This window comes from Homarus americanus, unplaced genomic scaffold (assembly GCF_018991925.1).
Source record: "Homarus americanus isolate GMGI-L3 unplaced genomic scaffold, GMGI_Hamer_2.0 scaffold46197, whole genome shotgun sequence".
Taxonomy (NCBI): domain Eukaryota; kingdom Metazoa; phylum Arthropoda; class Malacostraca; order Decapoda; family Nephropidae; genus Homarus; species Homarus americanus.
The window spans coordinates 3,198,962-3,221,293 of NW_024723050.1; the positions used below are offsets into that span (position 1 = coordinate 3,198,962).

Genomic DNA, 22,332 nt, shown 5'->3' on the forward strand with positions numbered 1-22,332 from the left:
CAGGGAAACTCCTAGGTTATAAAACAGGGATTCCCAAACTAGGATAAACATACACACCCCTCCCCCAAGTACAGCAAACGAAAAGGTTTCCAGGGGGGAGAAGTATGATTGATCAAAATTACAGAATGTTTCAGTCATACTTTCCAGACCTAAGCAAGGTGGGTGTTCACTACTCAACAGCATGGAGAAGTAGTTTGCAGTCAGTGAATGATTCGATGAATAAAAACTTTCCTATGTCAAAATTTTGGTCCCAAATGAGCCAGTCATACAGTAATGTTGCCAATCTGGCCACAAAAAATCTAATCTAATCCACAACAAATTTGTCCAAGCATAAATTTTGCCACATACAATGGGATACAGTTAATATGCAGCTATTAATTGTTCCAACACCAAAATTAACAGAAACCTGTCTTTCTTTAGATTTCTAGAGGACCCAGAGAAGCGAGTCATACACCTTACTTCTGTCGACTGTTCATTAGTATTTATCAGCTGTTTCTTTAATTAATTTAATATTGATAACAATGCACTCTTCACAACTGCTAGTGAACATCAGAGTATTAATCAGTGGCCATAAGTAATGGTAAATAATCTGAACTTTCTTTGGCAACAGTCAATAGGAAGCATCCCCTTTAAAATGTCTAGATCTACCACTGAAAATTACAGGCTAAATAAAGGGCCGTCTTGAAAATAAACATCGGACAACGTTGTCGGCCATCTTAGGTCAAATTGTCATACTATTTACCATTGTTGTATATCCGCACTGTCTAGGCACATAGGAAACTAAACTCCCATAGGCACATAGGAAACTAAACTCCCATAGGCACATAGGAAACTAAACTCCCCAGCCCACATGTAGCATATAAGTACATTGTTTACAGTATATTCATGCTCAACTGTATAGTTGCATACTTTATATACATGCCTATCCAATTGTAAATTTAACTGACAATTTCACTGAATAAATATTACAGTATTATTATTTTAACATCAAACAATGTAGCCTGATCTTCAAACTTTTTTTCCTTTCTAGCAGCCTAATCTTAAAACCACTTCTTAGTTTCCAACAAGGGATTGGTGGTGGTGTAGTTCTGAGGCTGTACTGTTTTTGTTTTTTTAAACAACATTGGTCATCAATAAACTAGTGAGCACAAAATAAGATGTGAAAAGGTAGTGGCACTGCTACTGTTAGCAACTTGTAAAAACAGTGTTCTTTATATCATAATTAAAATAGTAGTTTTTCAAAACAACTAAAATAAAGTACATTGTTTAACTCCTTTTTTAAATATTAAAATGGTGCAAAACTCATGTAAAGCAGTAGCTACCGCCACTGCTTCTACTGAAGAACCAAAGGGAGTACATTCCCAAAGTAGGCAAACATCTCTTTCTGCAAAACAATCAATGTGTTGCTTTGAGACATTACTAGATCTGGATGTCAATAACCTACAGATTACCTGTACAATGTACATGTACTGTATATATAAATCGTTTTTACTGAATAATCTGGTGCTATCGCACAATACTTGCTAAGATGCAATGTTCTTAACTGAGTTTATACTTAGCAGCTAGGGGGATAAAATGTGTTAGCAATGAGTGAGCCATCCTCCTAGACATAGTGGTTCTCAACTTCCCCCCCCCCCACGTGGTTCCCTCAAAATTACCATGGACCTCCCTCATTTCCCCATCCAAAACATATGAAAAATATATTATTCTGATCAGATGAAAAGAACATCATTCTTGTATTTTTTAAATCATCATAAATTTCCTCCAACTTAACATTACTGTACTTTGATTTCTCACTAAGTTAGCTTGACAACAAACCTGAATTAGGTTGAGAAGAACAAAGTTCATGTTACATAACTCAGAGATAAATGATATTGCTCCTTTTCAATCAGTCCTGGCAAATAAATATGAGTGATAAAACTATGTTTATAAATTTCTCAGAATTTCATGATAATTTACATATTTTTGTAGCCTACAAAGGAGGCAAATACACACACTGTCCACAAAGGCAATAGTTTAGCCCTTTGGAAATTATTGTTTTGACCCTTTGAGGACTGTGGAATAAACTAACCCATTTAAGAACAATGGTTCAATCCTTTAAGGATTATGATTTCACCTTCTCAGCCTGAAAGGGTCAAGTATTTCAAAGCCTCACTCGAGTTATCCACCGACAAGGATCCACACTTACTATTCACCCTCTAGAAAATTCCCAAAAGAGTTTGGACTGTTATAATAAGCAGAGAACATTTAAATTCATCTTCTACGTGCTTATGTGTTGATCAAGGTGGACCCTACAAAGCATCCAGAGTATGACCAGCATAACAGAAAATGGTCCTGACCAAATCACTGAATCACATTACACTTACTCAAGGAAACCCTGGTTCTCTAATTTTCATTTGAGGTACTGAAACCCCCAAGACTATCAAACCCAAAGAAACTCTGTTCCAAGATAAGCATATAGCCTCAATATTCTATATCAAACACCTCTGCTAAGTAAAATAAATGATGTGCATGTTATGTGAACGGAGAGAATGAATCACATCAATTTCCAAATTCTTTCCACTGAAAGTATCCCAGCAATGCTCAAACATTTTATCTAGAATCACACTGTTAGTGGTGTCATCCACAATTCTTGCTGAAACCCAGCAAATGATGTTGAAAAGCAAGGGAAAAATGTCTACATACAGCCAACTAGCAAACAAAGATAAAAGAATTGCCTCCCACTTGAATACTGAATCAAGAGGTAAACAAAATTTCACACGGCCTAAGAGTTTCCACAGAGGAAATAATTCAATATAGCAGAGATATAACTTTGGCACAGTGTACTGACTGGTTAGATAAAGAGTTCAAAGTGGACCTGTCACCATAGAATAAGTTATACCCGTTTTCATTTTTTGGAATATGTGTAATTGGAAAAAGAAGGTTGATTGGTTTAACCAAAATGATTTATCACACCAACTTGGGCTGCTGTTAAGGGAGTTGTCAAATGATACTGAACCCAAGTAAACACCAAGTAAAACAGAGTTGCCTGGTTAATGAGCTTAAGATAAACCTTAGCTTTTCCAATAACAAACTGCAACAGAGCTGCACAAGCTGGGGATATGATTGGCAACCCTGAGATGTGTTTCTAGGCACTGGCAAAACAGTAAAGATGGCTATACTGCTTGTGTTGGGATTAATATTTTGTTGTAATGGCAGTGGCAGTTTCCAACAGTTTACCGTTATTCTACAAGATAATACTCTCTAAAGCTGAAGCTCCACGCATCACCCCTCTTGTAACACTGCATATTCTTTGTAGAGAATGAATTTGAGGGCCATAGATCAAGTGATGATGCAGCATTTTCTTACATCATTTGCATATTGGTATACTTGGAGGATTGTTGTTGAAAATGTAAATGACAAACATGATATACAGGAGTCAAAATACTAAACAATAAGTCTTAGTTTATTTATTCTAAACTACATGAGCAAGCTTTTCAATCACAGAACCTGAAAAGTAAAAGGAGACCAACCTCCTGAACATGAGTTATTGATCATATGAGAATGATATATCTGAATAAATTCGTAAATACAAAATTTTCTCCTCATATATTCCAAATTCATGTTCACAAGAGAATACAATGATTTTTTTTTGTCCTGGAATAAGAGACTTGTATTGAAAAACGATCATAATAAATTACATGGCTATTTGCATTAGAAGGTACTATACACAAGTTTGACCGGTCTTTGGATACACTAGAGTCTAATTATGACAAATTGGGTTGCAACTTCAAACGATGGGCAGTGCAAGGCAGGTGCTGAAAGAGAGAACAAACCATAAAAAATATAGAGCCTATCTTTTGGAGGGACAAGCTTTAACACAATGGAATTAAGATATACTTTATAAGTGTAATGCTTCAATGAAAAATTATCACATAAGAATGCTCATTCCTCAAATGTCCTCAACTTAAATGACTAGGATGCATACCAAATAAATGGAAGCTGCCTGCATTCATTCTCTCCGAATAAACTAATCATCTCCCCTTCATACACTGGAGAATAATTTCCCTGGGTTGGCGACAGCTGGTGATGACCTGAAACTAAGCGTACAGAGACACCTTCACAGAACACAAACAACTTACCTTGTTATGGTCTTACCACAGCACTCACGATAGGACCTTCACTTGCCTACGATGACGACCGGGATCTTCTTCTCGACTTCTTCGGGAGTGACAAGGAGGAACTTCTAGACCGAGAGCGATGGCGTTTCTTTGACCTCTTAGGAGTTCTTGACCTGGATCGAGATCTGGATTGATAGCGATCTCTCTTGCGGGAATAGCCTCTGCTGCGACTTCTGCTTCTACTGTATGTGTGAGAGCGCCTTCTACTACTTCTTCCTGACCTACTCTCCTCACTTCCATCTCTATAACTTCGCCTATGATCCCTCCCACGAGACCTACTTCTATGACGGTACCCAGATCGACTCTCATTACTCTTATCTCTATAGCGTTTCCTATCCCTTGATTTACTGATTTTTCTACCACGAGACTTGCTTCTTCGCCTATCCCTAGATCTGTCCCTTGACCAATCCCTCGTTCCATTTTTCCCCCGAGACTTATCTCTACCTTTTGACTTCGAACGATCTCGACTGTACTGCCTACGAGAGCTCCTTTCCTCACTTGGGCTCCGGCTTATGTCTCTCCTCCTCTTGTAACTCTCCCTACTCCTGCTCCTACTCTTATACCTACTGTACTCTTCAGGGCTTCTACTTCTACTACGGCTAACCTCTTTTCGTTTCTTCTTCTTCTTGTGTTCTCTCCTCTCCTCCCTCTCCCTACTGCCTGACCTACTCCTCTTCCTTCCCTCTTTTTTCTTCTTTTCTTTTTTTGATTTCCTTCTCTTTTTTTTTTTCCCTTCACTAGAATGAGAGTGATCACTCAAGGAGGACTTAGAGTCTTCCTCAGTGTCTATACTATGTTCTGTATCATTATCCCCTCTCATGGACCCACTTGGGGTGCCACTGTCTGGCTGTGTGGAATCTACTTCTGGATCTTGAGGTGGTACAAACTTCATAGATTTCACATTACCTGTAGAGAAAATATTGAATATAACAGTATATGAAAACAAAAGAGGTACTATGGGTTTGGGAGAGAACATGTAAAATATATATATATATACCGGGCCCCCCCCCAAATTCGTGGGGGTTTGGTTCTCAAAATGGCCTTGAATCACCAATTCCGCGAATAACATTTGCTGACCCAGGGGGGGGGGGGGGTACATTTTTACTTGTGTACGAAGAAATATATATTCCCTTATGTGTTTGCCCTTAAAACAATTATTTATTTTATATATATATACAGTAGTACCCCGATTTACGCGGTCAATTGAACCCACAGGGTACCACGGAAAGTGAACAACAGAACATATGGGATAAATTCCAACAGAGACTGGCCCGACCCCCAAACTCCACTTTTTCAGACACAATACCTATGTTGTAGTAAAAATAACATCTAAATTTTATAATGGTATGCTCACACAATTACAGTGACCCCTCGTTTAACGTAATTTCGATTAACGAACTGCCTTCCATAAGGATCTTCAATTCGGTTAACGGAAAAAATTTCGCTTAACGAACTTCTTACAAACCGACCTCAACATGTTTTCGCTTGCACTGACCGGGCAACCAGCTTTAGTATCAGTCCGCCAATACATTAATCGGTTCTAGGATTTAAATTCCTTACTATTTTAGTAAATATCAAGAAGTTTATACTATTCAATAATTTTAAAAGTTTAATATTCAATTTTTTAGTCATTTTAACAATTACTGAACAAAATTGAAGGTAAAGTGACTAGTTTAATGCGCGGCATCCAGCCTCTTAACACAGCAAACAGGCGTCAGTCTCTCTCTGTTTTCACTGGAGGTAACATCTTGCTTGAGACTCTCTTCAACCAAATGCTTTTTTTCTGTGTTTCCAAGCAAATTATTGGTCATTTTGAAAATTATTTTACATATTGACAATATATAGTGCAGTGCAGTGTTATTTTAAAGAAAATATTCTTTATTTACAGCTAGTTTAACTTTGAAAAATACGTGTTGCCATTGTTTGAATCCAGCATGGGGCCTAAGAGATCAAGAAAAGCGATTTCAATCCAAATAAAGCAGGAAATAATAAAAAAACACGAACAAGGTATTAAATCAAATGCGCTATGCAAAGAATATGGCATGTCGGCATCAACTGTGTCGACAATTCTTGCACAAAAAGACAAATTTAAGGAAGTGAACGTGAGAGACAAATCTACAAGAGTGTTTAAAAGTAGATTCCTAATCGTAGAAACTGAGAGGTTACTTCTCATCTGGATTAGGGAAAAACAGATGAAAGGTGATTCAGTTTCTGGTGATTTCATTTGTGAAAGAGCCAGGGAGATTTATGAACATTTAAAGGCAGATCAACCTGGTTCTTCAGGAACAGAATTTGAAGATTTTCGGGCTAGCAAAGGCTGGTTCAAAAAATTTAAGAAAAGAAGTGACATTTTAAGTGTTGTTAGGCATGGTGAAGCTGCTAGTGCTGATAAAGAAGGGGCAGCAAAGTTTTTAGTGGAATTTAAAAAACTGATGGAAGAAGAAAACTATCTTCCACAGCAAGTGTTCAATGTGGACGAAACTGGGCTGTTCTGGAAAACGATGCCCAAAAGAACATTCATCACCAAAGATGAAGCCTCTTTACCTGGGCATAAACCCATGAAAGACCGTCTCACTCTACTGTTGGTGCCAATGCTTCAGGGGATTTCCGACTGAAGCCTATGCTTGTCTACCACTCTGAAAACCCCAGGGTGTTCAAGCAACAGAAAGTGGTAAGAACAAAGCTTGGAGTTTATTGGAAGTCCAACCGTAAGGCCACCAATAAACTTCCTTTAAAGGCTCTTCTCCTCATGGATAATGCTCCTGGTCATGACCCTGACCTTGCCAGAAATTTGGAGTATCAATTTGACTTTGTGAAAGTGTTGTTTTTGCCTCCCAACACTACATCAACCATACAGCCAATGGACCAGAATGTAATCAGCAACTTCAAGAAGTTGTACATGAAGAAAATGTTTAGGAGGTGTCATCAGGCAACTTCCGCTGATCCTGAACTAACACTGAAACAGTTCTAAAAGACACAATTCAACGTCCTGGAGGCTGTAAAATTGATTGTGTCATCACGGCAAGAAGTCTCCAATAGAACCCTCAATTCTTCATGGAAAGCACTGTGGCCATCAGTAGTCCATGATTTTGAGGGATTCGAGGATGACACAGAGTTGGACCAGGAGATTGTGTCCATTGGTCAGTCATTGGGCCTTGAAGTGGAGGAGAAGGATGTGGAAGAGCTTGTGATGTCTCATGAGGAGGAACTTACTCCTGATGACTTGAAGGAACTGGATGAGATGTTACGGGTAGAGGCTGACAGTGGTGAGGAGGAAATTGAAAGTGATGACCATATGTCAGATAAACAGTTGAAAGATGTGATTTACCACTGGGAGAAGTTCAGGGAACTGGCTTCAAAGCACCCAGAAGTGGAAAAAACTGAACTAACTTTGTGTCATGTTGAGGACTCAGTGGTCTCCTTCTTTAAACATAAGTTAATGGTGAGGAGGACAGATGCCCCACAGACCACAATTGACACTTTCTTCAGAAAGAGGCAGAGGGAACAAGATGCTAGCCCTCAGCCTTCCACTTCAAGAAGGAGAGAGGATGTTCATGGTGGAGAATCTGTCAGTCCAGAGGTTCCTGACATTTTCATGGAAGGTGACTCACCTTCCAAGAAGCAGTAAAATGCTTCTCCTCCACCTCCCACTTCCTTCTCTTCTCCTTTCTCCTCCTGCACCTCCCACTTCAAATGCACATCATCACCATCATCCAGGAGCCTTCTACATACACACCTCAAAGTAAGTAAATTTTTCCGCCATTTTTGTTGAAGTTAGGAAATTTTCGGTGAGCTGGAACCAATTACCCAAAAACCCATTGAAACAATGGTTTAGGTTAACGAACGTTTCGGTTAACGAACGACCTTCTGGAACGGATTGAGTTCGTTAATGGAGGGGCCACTTTAATATTTAAGAGAAATACAGTCGCCAGGTTAATGTCCATTCAAATAATACTCAAATCCCTTCCACAGCTCACTGGCCCCTACCTCTCTGAGAAATGATTGGGTGAAACACTAGATTTTAACATTTAGTAATAAATAATACCTCAGACTAAAGTTAGGATAATATAATTGACATTTCTGAATTCCTTGCAGGTCAGGGAATATTTTGAATGTAAACTTCATATATTTTGCACAAAAGATAAAATACTTGCTTTGTGTAAACCAAATTACTACATTAGATCTATAATTTGTATGTCTAATGCAAAATCCATGATGTTTATATTCAAAATGATCATCATATTGTAAGAATTCCAGCAATGTAAATTATATTCTGGCCGGGTAACTTGTATGAATTTTATGAGCTAAAAAAAAAAAAAAATTAAAACTTCAGTATATGAGTAGATGCATGAAAGTGAAAGATGCAATCATTATATATATATATATATATATATATATATATATATATATATATATATATATATATATATATATATATATATATATATATATATATATATATATATATATATATATATATCTGTGTGTTAAATATACTAGAGGAAATTGTATGGTTAAGCTGATCATGAAAGAACTATAGCAAAAACAGAATTTACTGAGGGAATAGTAGTCTTGAGTTCAGAAAGGAACAGGACATATGGATCAAGAGTTTGCAGTAAAGGACACATGTGAATGCTTTCTGGAGCTGTAGAAATTGTTTCTGGCATGTCTGGATCTACAAAAAGGAAATGTGTTATACACAGAAGACCATGGGGGAAAGTACTGTACTTTTTCTTCTTTTCTCTCTTAAGCCTTTTCCTACTTGATGTAGAGTGGCTACAAACAGCAGCAAACTCATTCACCATTCTCCTTTCATTTGCAGTAAACCAATCATTCCTTCTTAATACCTGTGCAAGGGGTCCTCACTATACATCAGGGATGTGTTCCAGCTAATCACGGATAACCCACAAAAGTGTGGAAAATGGCCATAAAACACTGATGATAATGATAATACAAATGGTCCACGTACACAATAAGCCCTCAACAAAAAAAAAACAATTACAAGATTCATTTTTAAAACAATTGCCCTTTGTGACTTACCAGAAGTTGGAGGTGAACTGACATCTTCCTCAGAGTCTTGGTGATTCTGTGGTTGTTCCCCAAGCCTGTCCCCATCCCCATCCTTGCTAGCCCTTCTCTCATTTCTGTTTTCCTCTTCTCCCTCCCCTGCCTCCTTTTCATCATCTTCAGAACCAGACTCATGAACACCAAATTTCCTTTTCCGTTCTGCCATTTCTTCTGCTTGCAAACGCTGCAGTATGTCCCTCTCTGTGGCCTGAAAATCTCTTCGTTTACGCCTGATGGTCTGCCGTAGCTCCTCATCACTGTCAGTGTCACCTCGACCACCGCCTCCTTCACCACCCGAACCCTCGCCATCGCTCTCGCTGTCACTGTAGATGCCAAGCCCTGCAATACAACTTCTTGTTAAGCAGTATCCACATTAAATAAACATCATTCATTCATTATCCTAAGCTTTTCAGTCTCCTACCTACCTTATGGCTAAACATGGTTACCCCAAAGTCCTATTAAATTATATTTCTCTCCAAAATGACAAGTAAAAAATCAACTACACTTTTAATTCCAATCAGCCATTTTCACTTGTGAAATAAAGAAACATCAAATAATAAGTCTTTGATACTTGAGCCTTTCTGAATGTACTTTCTCCATAATTTGAAAAATAAAAAGTTATCACTACATGCACCTTCAAACTTGCACTCTACACTTACTTTAGTGTTGTTCACTTTACTACTGCATTTTTGTTGCCCAAATGTGAAATGATAACTAGCATTCTAAATACTATAAACACTTCTTCCACTTACTATAAGCTTTTATCTTTACCAAAAAAATAAATAAATAAATACAGCTGGGTCAAGTTTTCTAGTGTTGCCTATATCTCCCTCTTCTATTGTCTCTTCACTTTAGGACAATTTTTGAGTTGGTGTATTATAATTATTGCCTTATGAGCTACACATTACTAGCATACCCACAAAAGCCAGTACCATAGCCTTAGATTACTTATCACATGTTTAACACAATATTCCCTTCAACAACCAGTACAAAAAGTAAATAAATAAATAAACTAGAAGCAAGGCTGCTTAGTAATTGCATCATTCATAATTTTGACCATGATGCTTATAAGCTAATGCTCTGAGAGGATATGAAGCGATATCCCTCAAGAACGATTCAAGAAGAACCGAGACTAAGAGCGCTATGTCTACTCCATCCTCTAACTACAGGAGAAGCTGAAACCTGTGTACCCACAACTCATTTTACCTAATGACATTTAGAACACTGACTCTTGAAGCTTCAATTTACACTGCTCACAGAAAAATGCTGCCTTCTTCCAGATATTAGATAAAGCTTATAAAGCAACAATCACAGGAAGCAATAATTAATAAGGTACAAAAACAGCACAATTGAATTTTTTTTTGGAGGAAGTACAGTACACCACATACACTAACATTTACTTGGGTGAAGACAGCATAAATAAATTCAAAGCAGAAGTCTGGCAATAAATATGAGCCAATAAATACCACACCCACACCACAATCAATCAAAATTTTAGCACAGTGTACAGGCATTACCAAAGGAATCCTTAATAAGTATAAGGGTAAATAAATAAATTAGACTTAAAAGCCACAATGTTACAAAACAGAAAAGGTTGGTTTCAACTTACCAATGCCGCCCGACAAAGAGGCTAGGGCCGAGCTCTTCTTGACCTGAACTGCCGGAGCTTTAGACAAACACAGGAAGTTTAGTGTGTTGCGGGAGACCCCGGCAGACCAGCCTTACCACACTAAGCAGAGACAAGCTCACCTCTATAAGGGAATTGACTGTTTATTCAGAGGGAAGAGGCCTCCACAACACTCACTACTTGATGTCCATTCCACAACTCAAGGGGTGGTCTTAATGGATCTTACTCACTTGTTTTCTTTAACTTATCTCAACTTCTTTGTAGATGAATACTGATGATACCAATCACAAAGTTGTCTTTGAAGTTCAGTACATAGTTCTTAAGCCACTATGCATCTGGATACAAATGGCAATGTAGACCTTTCACTGAAACCTCTTCCCTAATTTCCTTTTCATCGTAACTTAGTAAAATAACTTAATAAAAAAATTCAGCAATTAATTTACATATCACATTATACAATGTCTAAAGAAGTTAAAGGATTAATCATGGTAATATTTTTTTTCTAATGGTTGAAAAAATAAATAAAATAAATAACAAGGGGTATCGCAAAACGATACGAAACCCCTCGCTTCCCACTTTTACTGTAAATATAAATATAATGCCCTTTAATTGACTAAACAAAGTACATGCACTTGTAGAATATAGCAAGATGCATTTACCTACAATGTTTCAACTATATATCAACAATAGTACTGTATTAGACATATCAGTAAAAACAAACCTTAGGCGAAATTCTTAACCAACAAGTGACAGACGAACGAACATTAAAGAAATTAAATCTCCTCCAACTTGGTTGGCAAGGAGATGAAAACACTGTCAAGTTTCTATTGAAATAATATTGCTTTCAACAATAGATATCTACCAGAAAACCATGAAAGATGTTCAATCGAAGGGAAGCTCAAAACTTAACGAGTAAAAACTGACAGCTATGCTGGTGCTTATTTTATAAATTGTGCAACATTTTCCTAACCATAAACTTGGCTCGGGTACGGATATACCTTTCATACGGGCACGATTGAGCACCTCACCACAAACTTCTTCCATCATACCCGTTGTCACATCTAATAGAATTTCTGTCATCCACCGTCTCAGCTTCAACATCTGCAAAATAAATTAAAAGAACTTTAGGATATCAGATAAAACAAAATCAAAGAACTTTGATAAAACCTCATGTACATGAATCTAATGGGTCATACCAAAATACTTCCATCGAGAACAACGTAAAATGAGGTACTCCAGATCATAAGCAGCTGAGAGCCATATATCATAGAAACGAGTTATGTATTGTAATGTATTCCCTAACCCCTCCTCTGCCCCTGGGTAAGTCTGTGAGCTGATTGGGAACCTGTACATGTAAGTGACAGTCCTCTTAAAAAGACTATTGCATATTGCATACAGGAGCATGGATAAACAATGAAAACAGTATTGATGACTGGAAAACTTGTAATGTTTAGCAATAACTGTTCAGGCTAAAATAAGAACATTAACATAATCTTAACTATCTGCATGAGAAGCTTATGAAACAGGTGCTAGACACTGAACATGTATACTCATGCCAGGTGATTCATACACGGCATGTGCCCGTGCCTTTGGTGCAATAGAAAAATGCATTAGTCGTTATGGGCACCTATAACATATAGCTTCAATGCACCTTGTGTCATCATAAAGACTGCCACTAATAAGACCTATAACATTGTGAAAATGAGGCAGCAAGACTTTCTGAACTTTGATCAGCTGGAAAAGTATATAGTGCAGAGAAAAGCATGTGATCAACAATACAAAAATACCCATAAGTTTGTGTTTAAGCTTTGTTATAGAGAGGGCTATTACATTATGGTAGGAATGACTATGATGAGTCAACCATGACACCAATTATATTGATGCCAAGGAAAGCTAAGTTTAATATTGAGGCATTCATCCTCAACGATGTTAATATTGTGCAGAGAAAATTAGGGCTTTAAAGGCACAAAATGAATACACTGCACTGTGTATAGTGATTATTTTAGTCTGATTCTCGATGCACAAAAACAACTGCAACATCCACCAACAACTGACACAGAAACTGATGAAGAGGACGATGTTGAGAATGAATTGATGGATTAAGCAGTCCAATTAATTTCATAATAGTTCCTGTTTTCCCGTACCTTCAGATAAAGAATATTAATGTTGGTTGGGCCTCACAGGGAAACCACATAAAAAGACTATTTGTGACCACCTCAAGGGTGCTGTGGAAACATCACACCAGGTGGACATCGATTTTATTAAATTTATCATTAAATCCATTTCTTCACTATTCATGTGCTTAATAATAATATACATTCTAAATAAAGTTACATTACTCAGCAAACCTAAAAGTATATATTTTATAGTTGATATTGTTATAACCATACCCTTATAATTGTTTAAAAAAATACTATTTTTTATTATACTATACAGTACTGTAAAACCTCTGATAACAACGGTTAAACTAACGAAGATTCAAATCTAAGACCCTGGTTATTTTAGGAGCCAATTCAATTTACGCCATTATTTTCTTCGTATTTACGACAAAATAAAAAATATATTACTTTTTTTTAAATAACTAAATCCCGATATTATAAAAAAACACGCCTTGCGCACGGAGGCTGCCGGGCTTGTTAGTGGCGACACCAGCATCACCAGTATAAACAATCGCAGCTGGCAGGCCCTTTGTTTTCACGCATCTGAACAGGAAAAGGAGAAAAACTCTCAAGTTTTGTACAGCATTTTTCCATCCCTATTCAACATAAGCAAGAGAGCAAGTGATGGTAGTGTTGTTTCAAAAGCTAATAGAAAGTGTAGAAGCTTAGCCGAAAATCTAGATGTTTTAAAATATGAAAAAGGTGAGAGGTCTGTCGATATTATATAGAGCAAGCAATGAACATTTTCTGAAGTGGATCCATTAACAGAACAAAGCATTAAATTTTAAATAAACACAAATGACCTCTTCATAAATATGTACAGTATTACCCCGCCTAACGCGGTTTCACTTAACGCGTTTTATCATATACGCGGTGCCTCGCCAGAGCTAAACTTTCACTTAACACGGATTTTTTCCACAAATACGCGGTAAGTGTCCGGCTCGAGACGCTATTTTTAGATTTGCCCCACCCGCCACCCTGCCTGACTGCCTGTTTTAGCTCATAAAATTCATACAAATTACCCGGCCAGAATATAATTTACATTGCTGGAATTCTTATAATTTGGTAATCATTTTGAATATAAACATCATATATTTTGCATTAGACATACAAATTTTAGATAAAAAATTTTCTCAGAGTAACTATGTTATCTTTTGTGCAAAATATATGACATTTATATTCAAAATATTCCTGGTCTTACAAGGAATCCAGCAATGTCAATTATATTATCCTAACTTTAGTTTGAGGTATTATTTATTAAAATTTAGTGGTTATCCCACACATCTCCTTGGGACGGTTGGTGGGGGGTGGGGGGGAGGGAGGGACCGACCGACCATCTGTTACCCAGTGAAGAATTATTTTTTTTTTTATTAACTGAAGATATTTGTTTTAGCTCATAAAATTCATACAAATTACCCGGTCTGAATATAATTTACATTGCTGGAATTCTTATAATTTGATGATCATTTTGAATATAAACATCATATATTTTGCATTAGACATACAAATTTTAGATAAAAATTTTTCTCAAATTAACTATGTTATCTTTTGTGCAAAATATATGACATTTATATTCAAAATATTCCTGGTCTTACAAGGAATCCAGCAATGTCAATTATATTATCCTAACTTTAATCTGAGGTATTATTTAATACTAAATGTTAAAAACTCTGGAAGGGAGGATTGGTGGGGGGTGGGGGGGAGGGTTGGGACTGACAGCGTGGTTGGAAGAGGGGGGGAGGCAAGGTGGGGTACTTTGATTGACAGATAGTGTCCTGAAGATTATTTTTTTTTTTATTAACTGAAGATATTTGTTTTAGCTCATAAAATTCATACAAATTACCCGGTCAGAATATAATTTACATTGCTGGAATTCTTATAATTTGGTGATCATTTTGAATATAAACATCATATATTTTGCATTAAACATACAAATTTTAGATAAAAAATTTTCTCTAGGTAACTATGTTATCTTTTGTGCAAAATATATGACATTTATATTCAAAATATTCCTGGTCTTACAAGGAATCCAGCAATGTCAATTGTATTATCCTAACTTTAGTTTGAGGTATTATTTATTAAAATTTAGTGGTTTTCCCCCAAAAATTTCTCTGAGAGGGAAGAGCCGGCAGTGTAGTGTGAGAGGGGGAGGGAGTTGAGTCCATTATTTGAATGGACATTAACTTGGCAACTGTATTTCTCTATTTCTCTTAAGTATTAATTGTGTGCATGTACCATCATAAAATTAAGATGTTATTTTTACTACAACATAGGTATGTGCCTTCAAAAAGTGGAGTTTGGGGGTCGGGCCGGTTTCTATTGGAATTAATCCCATATGTTCTGTTGTTCACTTAATGCGGATTTCACTTAACGCGGGACCCTCTGGGTTCAATTGACCGCGTTAAGTGGGGTACAACTGTATAATGAGAAAAGAAAGCAGCTGTGCAAGGTTCTTTAGACTGCTTTATTATTCGAAGGCCTAAACCATCAACTTCAGCTACACCATCAAATTCAGCATCACAAGCAGCTTCAACAGCTTCAGGTTCAGTAACAGTTTCAGCAACAGCTTTATGGAAAGCTACAGCTTCAGCCAGAGTTGAACCTGATGACTGCATCATCTGAGTAAAAACTCACAATATTCATTGGCTGTCCTTATGTTTCAGACGTTACCACCATTGGTAAGTATAACTTTTGTTTTACATTCATAAATATTATTTAAAACATATATGAACAGTAAATAGGTGTTGCTGTCATATTCATATATAGAGAAATGACGATATGTTTTCATTTACACATTTACTGTTCATACGTTGGCGTTCCCAATCATCTCGCTTTATTTCTTTACCATTAGTCGTTAGCTACTTCTAGTGTTCCATTTATTAACATTAAATAACATTACTTAAAACATACATACAGGTATTCAATTTTTTTACAATAAGTTCACCTCAGCTACAACCAGGGTCTTATTTTCTTCAGTTTCTCATGTAGAACTATTGTCACTCACGAAAACAATGTCATCTTGTCTCCTCGTGTGTGTTTTAATATTCTGTGTATTATTAATGAATTGTATTGTTCATTTCGCACATATAAAGATTAATCCAATCAAATACATATTCAATAATAAACAATAACGAATCTTTTTAACATATTCTTAAAAAGATAAATGACGCGGTATCCTTAAATGCGCACGTATATGTTGGCGTTCCCAATCCATCTCACTTTTTTTCTTTACCATTCGTGGTTAGCTACTTCTGTTGTTCCATTTATTAACATTACTTGAAACAAATATACCCTGTATTCATTTTTTTTCATTAATTTCACTACAGCTACAACCAGGGTCTTTATTTTCTACATTTTCTCGTGTAGAACTATCGTCCCGGACTCCCGGCTGTAAATACAAATGAAAATAATGGCGTCCCATCTCTTGTATGACCATATTATTCATTTATATAGTATAAGGTGCATTCAGAAACACTATTTAAAGAATATAGTCTGCAATTTTCATTAATTGTATTGTTTTGGGGGGAAAAGATGGTAAAAAGCCACACAAAAGATATGAAAAGAGCACACTTAGGAATGCATCTCATTATTATTGCTTTATTTTCATGATAATTAATGATTCGCGATACAATGATTCACCTTACACTGCAACATTGGAGGACACATTACCGTCGTTATTCGAGGCTTTACTGTACTGTATTGCATAAAACTACATGTCCTTAGCTACATTGTGCAAGAAAAATCAGTCAGATATATTTATTGGTGAAAATGTGATTGTAATTTTAATACAGTCAACCCTCGCTTTACGCGGTCCCACATTCCGGGCTTCCATGTTTACGCGGTACCCTGCCGAAACAGGAATGCTCACATTCCGCAGTGCGTGTACCCCTTTACGTGGAGAGCGGCTGGCGAGCCGCGCCATTTTTGGATCCAAACCTCCCGCCATCCGCCATGTTGTTTAAGTGGCGCGAGCATGGTGCGCACAAGGTCGCCCAGTCATCAAAACATTACCGAGTTCTTCACCCGCCACCCACCACAGCCGGCCCAAGTCAGTGATAGTGATAATTATAGTGAGGATATGGACTCTGAGGGGTTTGACAAAGAGGCCCTGCAAGCCAACCGCCCATCCCCGTGTGCCCAGCCATCTTTTCTACTAATGTAAGTGTTAAAAAACCTAATATTATTGATATTTCTCTTAATTATTAATTGTGTGTGCATACCATCATAAAGTTAAGATAATATTTTTACTACAACATAGTTGTGTGTCGTCAAAAAGTGGAGTTTGGGGGTCGGCCCGGTCTCTATTTCAATTAATCCCATGTTATGTTGTCCACTTTACGTGTTTCTCACTTTCCACGGTACCCTGTGGGTTGAATTAACCGCGTAAAGTGAGGGTTGACTGTACTGAAAATCTTCAGCTGCATTTTCCTCCATTTTCTTATTTCGGCACTTAAACAGATTATGGTCTGGAGCGCCTGAATTAAGATACTCACACCATTATGAAAACCTCAAATAAATCACCACATCCTATCCTCATTACACAGGAAATAATTTTAGCATATACTGTAATTACACTTTAATAGCCAACATAATTTAACACAGTATACCCAAAAGATCTTTATTCCCATATTAATAAAATGAATCATAAGATATAATATGCTGTCTCAGTCAATTCCCAATAAAAGTGTTACCATGCTGCACAATGTTCAAAAACCTAATGGAACAATAAGTAAATTTAAAAGATGTAAACAAATATCCCACTGACCATATCCTGCATCCGTTCCTCCTCTGTTTTAACTGGTTCAGGTGATGGTAATCTTCTTGGACGTTTTTTTTCATCCTCTTCCTTCTCCCCTTCATCCTCCTCCTCCTCTTCTTCCTCCTCCTCATCATCTTTTGTACTGTCCTCATCTTGAATTTCTCCCTTGCCATTCCGAGGTTCAAACCTCGAGCGACGCTTCCGTGCCATGCCCAATCCCTGTGTGCCTGCTTCAGGACTTGCAGATCGACTATGGTCAGATAAATCGCTATCACTGTCCTGTAAAAGAAGACAATATATATAATCATCACCTAGTAACATGAGACTGCAGAAGAGCTTCACTATACTCATTAACAAATATATTTTAATATCAAGCCAATTCATGAGTCAAAAACAGACTTCCATTCAATTAAATATTGTAAGTTGGACACCAACATCAATTAATTTCTTAATAAGTAAGGACCCACTTAACAAAGATGCCATGTTTGGTTTAATCTGTCACAACACAGTAGATAAAACCCTGCATAAAATTTAACAATGAAATGCTCTCTCATCAGCTAATACCACCAGGTCCCACCTCATGCATTTAAGAGAATTTTACAGCATACGTGATTTTTGCTTAAGTAGTGTACAGTTGGGTCGGGATATATCGCGAGATAGGGTCCAACGATGTTCGCTATACTGTATACTAAATCGCGATATATAATTACATGCAATCAACGGAGAAAATAGGGTTAGGTTCTGGAGGCCAAAAAGAGTGACTAAACTTGACTTAACGAGTTCATTTTCTTACTAACTAAAGCACCAATGAACACTAACAGGCTATTTCAATATCAATAAACACCAAACTCAGGAACACTAGACTCGGCAGCTGATGCACCATCCTGGGGGGAATGGGACAACTGGCCGCCGCCATCTGGCCGCAGCCCAACTGGCCGCGGGAAACTCGCCGCGGCCGACTGGCCGCCGCGGACTGGGGGTAAACTGCAAACGCCTAATTTTGCGCTCTCAAGGCAGCTTCTTAAACCCCCACCAGCGAACGATTGATTCGCGAATGATTAAAAACAAGTCAATTCTGAATTCAACATACAAAAAAACAGTAAAACTATGTACTAAAAAATAAAATAAGAGAAACTTAGATAATAGAACTGATTCTTGTATTCTGTATTCAGTCCTGAAGATGTAATATACGAAAGCTGCTCATCGAAGACTGCAAAATGAACTTGGAATGCAACATCCTACTGTTTGGAAATTTATTGATGGTTTGAAAACAGTCCAACGTGGAAGAGACCTATATTACGAGCAGCTGATCGCAGGGCAAGAGCCACCTGTCAAGTTGAAGAAATACAGACAAGCAGATGAAAGAATTAAAGCAATTGTCAGTACATTTGAGTCGAAATCTTGTAGAATATCTTAGGGGAATTGCCCAGAACTTTTCATAGATTTTTGCAGTTGAATCTTGTTTTTTTTTTAATCAATAAAGACATTTTAGCATGCTTATTTTTTACCAACAATAATTTTACTAACAACATAACTTTTCATAGATTTTTGCATATGTATCTTTTATTATTTTATTCCAATAAAGTACTTCATAAAGAAATTTTAATCCTCTTTTTTTTTATCACACTTTCTTCAATTTTGTCAACAAAAAGTTCCATATGGCGGCCAGTCGGGCTGCGGCCAGATGGCGGCGGCCAGTTGTCCTAGACCCCATCCTGGGAACACCAGGCTCGGCAGCAGACGCCACACTGCCACCCTCAATTGACAATCCCACACCTACAGTCTGCGCGGAAAGTTAGGTCGTAAATAAGTTCATATGTTGTGAAGGCTGTCCCGGGATGCGAGATGTTAGTACACTTGGTTGGTTGGCAAATGGTGACACTTGGCAACTGAGCACACATCACGGATTACTCTTAGCGCGCCTCTGGCAATCGTGAGGGGAAGATTAACTCTGCGGGTTTGCGCGCCCTGTGGCCATTTTTTGCCTCGTTTACGGTGCATTACTCCGACATAGTGACCATCAGAGATGTCCAGGAGGGTTACTACAAGGGACGACATTGCAGCAGTGATTGCCTTGTACAAAGCAAACCATGAACTAGGAGAGATATTTCTGCTCAGACTGGTGTGGGGTTGTGTGTTGTGTAGAAACTTGTAAAGCGTTACCGTGAGCTTGGAGAGGACATGTTGCCAGCTCCCCTACCCAAGTCTGGTAGGCCTAAATTATTGTCTCCACGGACACTTAAAATATAAGTTACAGTATTAAATCTTTTCCATTAAGCTTTCCATTATCTTCACTTCATTTTTCACGTTACTAGCAACCCATTTACACTCGCCTTATAAGTCGTAATCTGCAGCTTTCTCATCACTCACTCAGAAAGACTGAGCGGACGAGCGTGAATGCATGAGTGAGCAGCCATGGTGGGCAAAGAACGTATTTGTTTGCCATGGCGGTACATTTGAAATATTTCTTGCCCAATTTCCCTCACGAAATAAAAAAAATTATCGCTATATATAGGAAAATGTCGATAATTTTGGTAGCCACGATATAAAAAGAATCGTTATATAAAGTCACAATATATCCCGACCCTACTGTACTGTATATTCTTCAATACTTTCCGGTTCAGCTACAACTAATCTGATCTACTGTTGTAATATTGTAGATAAAAGTTAATTAAATGTCAGCAATGTCAATCTATCATACTGCCAACACCACCAGTTCTTAAATACTGTTGCTAAACACCTAGCATTGACAGGAGTAAATAGTCAAGTTTTGGGGTTACAGTTATATACAGTGCTCATATGACAATCATAAACTTACCTAGCACTGAATGATAATATCCAACACCTTAACAACCTTATTTGGTTTTCATTATTCTATCTCACACATCATGAACAAGAAATCTATTCAAAATACTAATGTACAGTCGGCTTATTAAGTAAATATATAGTACAGTAGAATGATAACATGGAAATTTAATGAAAAGATTACTATAATTTCTGTTCCTGAATACTGTACTCCTCAGAACTTGTCTACTGTATGTGAAGGGGTCAGAATCAGTACCTCTGAAGGCTCACCCACAACCAAAAATCTCTACAAAACTCCACACACCGGTTAAGAATCATTCATCATACAAACTGACCTCAATTTTTAATGAAGTTTTCCTTTCAAACTAGCAGTCTATAATAAACAATATTAAGTAACACTTACAAATTTGCTTCTCCTTGGTATGCGAGGTTTGCCATCATTGGCAAGATCTTCCTCAAGGATACGTCTTGCTCTTGCCTCATCCTCTCTTTTCCGTCTCAACATTTCTTCCTTTTCTGACATTTGTCGCTCCTTCTCAAGCTGTAATATCAGTTGAGTACATCATGATTCATGTACAAAAAACTAAATTGAAGATCCATTTACCAGAATCTTCAACTTCTTAGTCAACCGTTGAAGAAACAAGTCTTGTACAATGGAACATTTCTGAGGTAACTTCTTCAATACAAATCTCAACATTATGGTAACACTTTACACTAAGAACTACATTAGCAGGACAGTATTATTCTTGAAACAATTACCTCATACTCTCAATGACGGTACTTACTCTAATTACTACAGTACTGTACATTCATTCTTTATATTTATCCCTTGGGAGTGGTAGGTCACTTGCAGCAGTCTGTCAGTCCTGTGGTGCTCCACCTTCAATCCATACTTCCACACATATACTTTATATATCATATGCATATAGTAAGCCATTTGATGCTATGCTCTTCTATCACTCCTGTATACAAATGCTTCCTGGATGTCTATGCCATTAAGCCAATCCTCCCATCTCTTCCCTGGGCTTCCCCCTTCTTACCATCTACCTTCTTTTGCCAATCTTGCATTTTCCATTCTCTCAAGACTCGGCAAACCACGCTCGACTCTGCCCAGTTCTTGAACATCCACTAATATCTGTATTTCTTATTCTCTACACCTTATTCATCCCACCAATCGCTCCTAAACACATCACTTCTACTGCTTCACATCTATGTGAAGCTATTCCTTCATACATTCCTATCATTACCTCCTTTAACACAACTCTCAATCTCCATACAATTATCAATACACCAATTATCTTCTGCACTTCAGCTCTTCTATGATTCACCTACTATTGCACTAACTGACACACACAAAACATGAGTGCTATTACTCATCACAGACCTTCCTCTGCTTCTCCCTCTCCATTTTTTCGAGGCCTTCTCGGATCCAGGCAGGAAGTTTTTTTCTCTGAGCAGCATCCAATTGGAAGTCTGCCTCCTTAGCAGCTGCTCGATCCTGATCAATGGTACCAACTTGAAACTCCCTTCCTCGTCTGTCCCTTCCATCACTCCCCATGTAGTCACCTTGGGCATTATCACCTCCCATCATAGGCCATCCATATTCACCCTATAAAGAGAATAATTTTATCTTCAAGCACATGAATAGAATTCCCCAATCATTACCAATTCCATTCAAGCACATTAACAAACTATCTGAAATCTATAAAACCACAACAAAAACTGTAGAAAAGAGAAGAGTAACAGTACCTTTTG

The 22,332-nt window shown here is 37.5% G+C and overlaps 1 protein-coding gene across 3 annotated transcripts in view; it reads right to left on the reverse strand.

The window, feature by feature from the left end:
- Positions 1-3,434: 3,434 nt before the first annotated feature.
- The window catches only part of LOC121863273 (arginine/serine-rich protein PNISR-like), a 32,179-nt gene continuing 13,281 nt past the window's right edge, over positions 3,435-22,332 (reverse strand). For 2 of the 3 annotated variants that reach the window (XM_042361849.1, XM_042361847.1), the window contains exons 5-11: positions 21,962-22,186; positions 20,981-21,118; positions 17,779-18,051; positions 11,853-11,955; positions 10,837-10,893; positions 9,201-9,566; positions 3,435-5,066 (exon numbers count right to left, since the gene is read on the reverse strand). In XM_042361849.1, coding sequence (XP_042217783.1) covers positions 4,168-5,066; positions 9,201-9,566; positions 10,837-10,893; positions 11,853-11,955; positions 17,779-18,051; positions 20,981-21,118; positions 21,962-22,186 — 2,061 coding nt within the window. In that variant the 3' untranslated portion in view covers positions 3,435-4,167. The remainder of the gene's footprint in view (positions 5,067-9,200; positions 9,567-10,836; positions 10,894-11,852; positions 11,956-17,778; positions 18,052-20,980; positions 21,119-21,961; positions 22,187-22,332) is intronic. The other variant, XM_042361848.1, reaches the window with a different exon arrangement.